Below are 8,332 nucleotides of genomic sequence, written 5' to 3' on the forward strand. Positions count from 1 at the left end.
TCAGTTTGATGTAACTACCACATACTGAACTCTTAATTAAACCATATAGATTTGTCTGCTTCAAATATTTTATTAATAGTTATACGTAACAAAGATTTATAGACATGACATAAATAAATACAAATCTAGCATTTCATTTATTTGCATTATATTTTTATTTTTAAAATGCAAAGCAGTATCTCAATAATCATGACTGAGTCACTAATGAAACATTATGCTATCGACAAATGAAGGACTTTTTTCCCATACAAACCATTCTCTTATGTCAAAGAAAATAATTTGTTTATTTATAGCCTACCTTTATGAATACGTTATCACAAAATTGCTTGTAGTTGGGTACATTTGGAGACACTTTGGGGCCACATTCACACCACACATTTATGCCGTTATTCCACTTTAAATAGTCCTGGCTTCCCCTAAAGAATCCTGGGAAGTGTAGTTTGTGAAGGTACTGAGAGTTGTTAGGAGACCCCTATTCCCCTCAGAGCTACAATTCTTTAAACCACTCTGGAAATGGTAGCTCTGTGAGGAGAACAAGAGTCTCTGCACAACTCTCAGCATCCTTCCCAGGATTGTTTGGGGGAAGCCATGATGGTTTAAAGTGGAATAAATGTATGGTGTGAATGTAGCCTGGGTCAAAGTTGCCTATGTCTCTGACACAGGTGTCAGGCTATGTTCTTCAGTGTGGCCTGTCTACCTTGTCCTGTACAATCCAGTGGGAATTACTGACTTGAAAAGGAAAAGGTGATTAGGGCTGTAATTCACAATTCAAGAGGTTCCTGTTAACTCCAGGGATAGCTTTAGTTCTACCCTAGCAGTACCCCAAAGAGGAAAAACTTGCTTCCTGTAACAGAAGTGAATTGATTCACAAGTTACAGGCATTAAGGTTGCAACGCTATGTACTCTTACCTGGGAGAAAGCTTCATTGAACAAAGGGGGATTTACTTTCAAGTAAACATGCTTAGCACTGGGCTGCATGCTGGGCTTAAGGCTAGCCCTCGAGATCATGAGCACACTACCACACAAGATATAGGCAAAGCCACATAGGAGTGCATGCACAATTCACCCAGTCTTACCGTACACAAAAGAAGTGGAAGCAAACTGGGAGTTGGGTGAATGATACAAATCAATATTCACTTGGGTCTAACACTATTTACTAGTCAGTTGCAGACACATGCCACACATAGTCCAGAGGATGGCTATCACACTTTACCGCAGGGAGGAGAAATATGGCCCTGTATAGTGTTATAGGATTGTGGGGGTGGGTTTGGATGATATCTGCGAGATGCGGTCTAGCTTCTAATTGCGGGCCTGTAAGAGATACAGTCTGCAATGTAGAGACCTGCTAAACTGGGCAAATCAGTTTCCCTTGCATAAACTAATAGTTCAAGCCAAGTCAGCCTGTGAGTTAATAAGCTTATTGAGTGGTCAATCTGCATATCCAAAGGGATGTGGCCAAGAGAGATCCTGTTGCTATTGGAACTCTTTTCAGGGGAGAGGCCCTCCTCCCTCTCATCCTGGAGCCAAGGAGAGGCTTGTGTGTTTTAGTGCCATCTTGGAATGAAACTGGAAAGATACACAGTGAGGCTTTCTCTCTGTGTCTTAACCTCCACAGTATGAGCTTTGGGAAACAAGATCTGAGACTGTTAATGCTGAGAACCTCTCCATCTTACACTCAGGTTGTATATATGTATAAATAAAAGCCATATATCCAAAAAGATACCACAGTCTTCAGTGACCTTTCCAAGGAAACCAAACCCTAGGTAAATGCTGGTACCTGTGGAGGTCTTGCACTGCGCAGAGATTGGGGTATAGGCAACAATATGTTGTTGGAATACAACTCTCATCATCCCTTACAGCAATGCTGTCTGGTGCTGATGGAAACTGGAGTCCAACAATATCTGGTGGGCCACAGGTTCTTCGTCCCTGCCCTGCTCATTGTATATTACTACTAGGCCCATCAATGATTCTTCACTGCTCACTATATCACTGAATTATTTCATTTTTCAGCAGAAGGACTGATGATCCTTAAAAGTAAGTCTTATCCTTAGAGATATGTTACAATGCTTACACTAACATGTTTCCAAGATGAATCCGTTCTTCACCACTGGATGCTTCTTTGTGTTTTTATGAATAGAGAATTGTTCCTCTTTGTCAAAAGCGGAGGTACTTTTATTACAATGTTAGATTCATACTTTCTGTCCCTGGAAACCTGGAGAAATGCCTGCTTGTTCTTCACATTTCCAGCATAGGTTCTCAGGTAGAAAAAATCCATTCTCAAGACATTTCTCTTGGAGAAGTCATTGGAAGGCATTACTTTACTAAAAAATTGCTCCAGTCTAGCATTTTTGCAAGTGATCAACATATTTGTGTTGGCAAGCTTTGATTGTGCATAAAGGATTCGAAATCGTAGTTCAAACTGTGCCACTGCAGGACCAGAAAAAATTAAAATATTGCTGCTGCTTAGATTCCCATCAATCCAAGTATAACTATGAAAAACAAGAGAACTCAGTCAGCAGCTAATCTGAACCTTATCATTAGTAGCATTTCACTTATATTTATCACCAATCCCGCCCCCCAAAAAACTCAAATGGATTTGGAGGAGTTAAATTAGTACATCTTTTCTTTACTTAATTCTATGCTCACAACAAACTGTGTTTTAGATTATGTGAGACCCTTGATAGACTATAATACTCAGCTTTCTTTAAGAAAAATTAAACTATGTTAATAATCTTGTGGTTGCTGGGTTAACCTTTTGGGCTTGGTAGCAGATTTGGAAATCCAAGAAACTGTCATTACCACTATAAAATAACCATTTCACAGAAGAAAAACTGATGATCTCAGTACCCCCTTCCCCAAACAGATAAAACACTTACATGCTCCCAAAAGAAATAAACCATAGACAAAAAAGGCAGGCAACAACCCCCCCCCCAAAACAGGCAACTCTTCAACCAAACCCCCCAAAAAGCAACAACAAAAGATGATTTTTTTTAAAAAAAATGGGAGAGGTAGGGGCCTTAGTAGGTGTCAATGGGGTGTCTGGGGGTACTGTGGTGCCTACTAGTGCCACATTGGGAACCCCAGAGCTAGAAAATATCTGAGATACTCCCTAAACTAACATGTAAGGATCACAATGCATTATGTTCAGTAAGGCTGTTCCTTTCCCAGTATCATGTCATAATCTTGTGATTTCTAAATCTATTTCACAATTTTCAGGGATAGACAGTCCACACAGACAACTAGAGGTGTGAAGGCCTGGAAACCAAAAAGGACAGGTAATGCACTGATGAAAACATGCAATCACTTGCCTGTAGGAACCTGTTGTCACTCTAATGCCATCAACTAGCATGAACTTTTCACGGGACTTCCCAACTAATTTTGTTCCTGATCTTGTGTAGAATGTTTTTCCAGTAATACTCCGGACTCTAAGAAGCTGTTCCAAAAGTAAAAGGAAAACAAATACAATTGTTATACAATGCATCTCATTATGAGGCAGTAAGATTTGTTTAGCTATTGACCAAATGGTACCTCAACTCTACCTTAAATTTAATCCCTTTCATAATGATACAGCAGATCCAACAAAAAGGGTTCCATTGGAACATAAAAGAAGTGCAATGCCAACTCTACTCCACCCAACCCCAGTCCAAGTGCAACAGGAGTGGCTCCATCACTCTTGGAGCTCATCCATACATTGGTTAAATCTGTACTGTAAGATCCTTTTGTCTCCATTACTTCACCCTTGTCCATGTGATGTTCCCCATCGACCTCTGCTCTCCCTGATTTTCTCCTAACTAAATGCAGGGTTTCCCTACCCTGAACTGTTCAGTGTGTTGTTGGACAGAGGTGAATCAATGGAGACAAAGTGGCTTACATTACAGATTAAACGGAAGTATGGATGAGCCCTTATTTTTGTATAAATGCTACTAGAATTGGAAAGGTGAAGAGGCATAGGGCTAATTTTCACATGCATATATGCATATGTTTCATTATTCATGGACTCTGCTGAATGTGTAAACTACCTCTATTGCAAGCATTACATCAGAGTCATTACATCAGAGTTGATAGGTACTTCTATGGACTGTTTAAACATGAGGCAACGTCTGCAGAGAGAAGATGAAGCCATTGACTGCTTTGCAAGTGGGCTGGTTTTGTGGGGAAATACTCTATGGGACTCCATGTCAGGATATGATACACTCACACACAGAGAGTTGCTGCCAAGTCCCACAATGGAGATGCAAAGAAAGAGAAAAAAAGAAAAAATGCCACCATTGTCACAGGAACCAGTGTGGCCCAAACCCTTCCACAAAGTGATGCCAATTCATACAAATGGCACCTGCAGTAACCAACTTTGCCACTAATGGACCAGTGAGCACACATCCTCCCAAGGCAAATGTGCAAGGGCTGCTTCATGTGTGACCTGGCTCCTAGTCTGCTTGCAGTGCCTGGTGTGATGGCTGCAGCACAGATGCAAGTCATCAAGTCACTCTTAGGCTTTGTCTTTGCTCTAAGAGCTCCTTACACTGCTGCTTAAGAAAAAAGAAATAGGCAATGAACCTCAAACACTTACATGCCCCTCCCCAAATATTTGGATTAACTGTTTTTAGATATACTAGTGTCTGCTTTGAAGGAGAATTTATTTCATGGACAGACCTTTTTCCAAGACAAAGGGCATATCCTATATATTAATAATCAGGTCATTCTCCAAGTATGTTGCCAGATGACACCATCCACACACAAAGCTTGAGGGAATTCAAAGGTTCACAGAAGCACAAGCCCCCCCCCTAAAAAAAATTAAGGAGAAGAACCTCAAAACAACCTAATGAGACTCAGTCGTTACGGAATGCTAGTTGCCAGCTGGGTGGGGGGAAATGGAAAACTGGGGTGGTGGTGGAGGAATGGACTAGATGAAGAGTGTATGGCTGGCTGGCACCCTGAACAGGATCATACTCCACAGCAACATTTTGTTGCAAGTCCTGCTTGTAATGCCAGACCATTGATAGAGTTGTACTAACCTTTTCCTGTTCCAGGTCAGTTCCCAGATCTGTACACATTTTCAGAAAGTAAGGAAAGAGAGCTTGGTCCAAGAGGATGTACACTCTGACTTCCCGCTTCCTACAGGCTTCCAGAAGATCACTAAAGATATCAATATCTGTGAAGAAATCCATGACTAGAGCAATGACCTGAAACATATCACAGGTGGAAGAGTTAATTTAGTTGAGCAGATTGACTGTCAAAATTGAGAATGATAATCTGAGCCACTATTCATGCCACTTGCAGTTGAGCAGATTTTTATCTTATCTAGCATATACAAGTACTCTGAAGGCAAAAATAAATGGGTTAGATGAATATCTACTTGTGCACCAAACATGTTGCCTAAAGCGAAATTCTAAGTGAACGTGGGAATTTCCCCTCAAGTGAAATGTGTGAGAAATTTTGAAAGTAGTCAGTTTCTCAGTGGAGTTCATCACATCCTTAGACTGTCACTAGATTTCACCTAAAATTAAATGTGAAGGAACCTGGAGGTTCCAGTGAAACAGCTGAAAATTTTTGAGAGAAGCTAAGAGTTCTGATAAGGATTAACCTAAACAATACATAGGAGATGCTTTTACAATCTTTTTTCCCTTTCCTTTAGTTTGAAATCAGCTGTGGTGCTTCAAAGGGGGAGTGAAAGTGCATTTGGGGAAGAGAATATTTAATCCTTCTTCTCTCACTTATACTCCCCAGCAATTTTTCTGCTTAGAATCATCCCTCCCTTTCTTTCCTGTTTTCTACCCAAGAGGGAATTGGATGTAGGTGCTTATATCTTTCTTTCCTTCCTGAGGTCATGACTGTCAGTGAAAAATTGCTGAGGAGGGGAAAAGTTAAGCTGACCTCTGCCTTATTGTTCTTCCACTGAAAGTCAGCGCCCCCCCCGCCATTTCAACGGGGGCTGCTTATTTGTGGCTATTGCACTTTGAAAGTTGGAAGCAGTTTAATGCAGTGCTTATAATTTGTATATCACAGCAGCTACAGAAAGAGAGCACAGGTGTGTGTATAACATGTTTGAATGGTCACCCATATTAAAGACTGCCTGCATGCTGAAAAGTAGCATTCAACCTAGATTTTCCCTTGACATGCTATTTTTCTATAAACGGGGATTTTTTTAATGTAGAAGTATTCAAACATACAACCTTCCTTCTCATCTGCAGCAGTAGAGCCCAGGAATCTGCTGCTTCTGCTGGACTTATAGGCTGGCCCTAAATGAAGGGCAATTAACAGTGCAATCCTATACATGTCTACTCTAAAGTAATTCTCATTGTTTTCAAAGAGATTGCTCCCAGGGAAGTGTGCATAACAAGCTACAGCCTAGGAGTTTTTAAAAGTACCTATTAAGCCCAGATATTTGTGGCTGATGGCTGTGGTTATTCATTGGTAAGGAAAACAACATGCTCGTGTTGAGGCACTCTTGTGAATTATTACTTTGCATGTTCCAAGCTAGAGCTGAAGATGATTACCTTTTCTTCTAGGAAGGACAAGGATAAATCCATTTTAAGGGTTAGCACAAGACAGGCAGAGCTTCTAACAGGAGAGTCTTTTCATAGCATGGAAATGCAGTACCTGCTGAATTTCTACCTGCCATGCCACAGAGTCTGGGAGGGGGCGGGGGAGAAATGACAATGCTACACATGCAGCACAATCATACGCATGTTTATTTAGAAAAAAGGCATACGGCGTTCAGCGGAGCTAAATCCCAGGTAAGTATGTGCATAGGATTGCAACCTGAGGCTACAATCCTCTGCACGTTTATCCTAGCACAGTAAAACCTAGAAAGCAGGCACGAAAGAGGGAGAGAATGGGAGCTCTTGAGCTGGGCTCTCACCTCTTTGGCCGATCGGATCTGCTTGCGCACCGCTTCTTTGCAGGGATAGATGGTCTCGCCAAAGCTGGGCTGGAAATGCGACTCTAGCACGGTGGACCTTTTCAAGGAGCCCGTGGCGAAAGCCGGCCAGCCCAGCTCCAGTGCAGGCGGCTCCACGTCGGACTGCATCGGGTAAGCGAGTGATGAGGCGCTCACTGACTGGTCTGCTGCTTTTGCAGCAGCGAAGCTTTCGCTTGTCCCGGGCAGAGGCACGGCAGCGCGCAGAATGGATTGGATCTCGGGTTCGGACAGGAAGGCACGCACCCTCTCCCGGCGCAGGAAAGTGTGGAAAGCCGGCCTGCCTGCATTGACGAGCTCCTCCAACGCCAGGCGTTGGACCTCGCTGTAGGCCTGGGGCGAGCTGTGAAAGCCCCTAAGGGGCTTGTCGTCCACACACTGGGACTGATTCGCCATGTGGGCCGCCTGCTCCTCTCCAAGGACTTAAAATGAGGCACAGCAGAGGCTTACTCCTCTTATAAGACGTCTGAACCCCCGTCCCTCGCTTGGCGGCTTCTCCTTTCGCCTCCAAGTTTCCCACGTTGGCTCGGGCGGAATGAATGGACGTCTGTGTAAAGCTCGGGACACCAAGTTCAAATAATAACTCATCGTCTGTTTGCAATCCACGGCTGCAGTGTCTGCATTTTAAAACAGGGCCATGTAACGTGTCGCCGCCGCCTAACAGGTTCTTGAACCGCAGCCTGAGGCGCCTTCCATCGGTGATTCCCGAAGGTGGAGAGAAGCTGAGTCAGGCTGGCTACTCGTTTAGGGATTGGGGCAAAGGGAGCGGGGAGAGTTCCCTGACAATGATTTCCCTGACGGTTCCCTTACCATAATGATTTTGAGCGAGTCTCGATGCATAGGTACATAGGAAGCTACTTTGCACGGACTCGGATAACAGGTCCATCTAGCTTAGTGTAATGTGAGTAGGAACTCAAGTAAATTAGAAATAGTTGTATGGGGGAATCAGTTGGGGGTGGGACCAACAGGAAAAGGGAGTCAAGAGCTCCCTGGGTTAAAGGAATACAGCTCCTGGTTCTGCAGCAACACGCTATTAAATAAAGTTTGTTCCTTCTATCCAGTATTTGTAGTTCATTTAAAATCTTGCAAATATTACACTTAGTATTGCCTACACTGACTGGCAGCGTCTCTCCAGAGTTTCAGACTGGGGACCTGTCTTGCCCCACCTGAACTGGAATCGCCTGGGCTCAAACCTGGGATTTTCTGCACACTACCCTGAGCTATAGTCCTTTCCTGCTACAGCTGTGCTCACAAAGAGGTGCTTCTCATCTTGCAGGTGTGGGAATTGCAATGGTACTGCTGCTACAACTGGGTCGGAATGGCATAGTTCAGCTGTTCCCAAACTGTGGCCCTTGAGCTTCATTCAGGTAGTCCAGGACCTGTGCAAGTGGAATATATTTATAATTGTATTTCTAT

General features: G+C 43.1%; 1 protein-coding gene across 1 annotated transcript; it reads right to left on the reverse strand.

The window, feature by feature from the left end:
* Positions 1-90: 90 nt before the first annotated feature.
* On the reverse strand, positions 91-7,817 carry FAM83D (family with sequence similarity 83 member D). Its single transcript, XM_061630316.1, has 4 exons — positions 6,860-7,817; positions 5,013-5,180; positions 3,309-3,433; positions 91-2,489 (listed from the first exon to the last, which is right to left on the reverse strand). The coding sequence occupies exons 1-4, from the start codon at positions 7,310-7,312 to the stop codon at positions 2,102-2,104; spliced, it is 1,134 nt and encodes a 377-aa protein (XP_061486300.1). The 5' UTR covers positions 7,313-7,817; the 3' UTR covers positions 91-2,101.
* Positions 7,818-8,332: the final 515 nt, after the last annotated feature.

Source organism: Rhineura floridana, chromosome 6 (genome assembly GCF_030035675.1).
Source record: "Rhineura floridana isolate rRhiFlo1 chromosome 6, rRhiFlo1.hap2, whole genome shotgun sequence".
In the NCBI taxonomy this organism is placed as follows: Eukaryota; Metazoa; Chordata; class Lepidosauria; order Squamata; family Rhineuridae; genus Rhineura; species Rhineura floridana.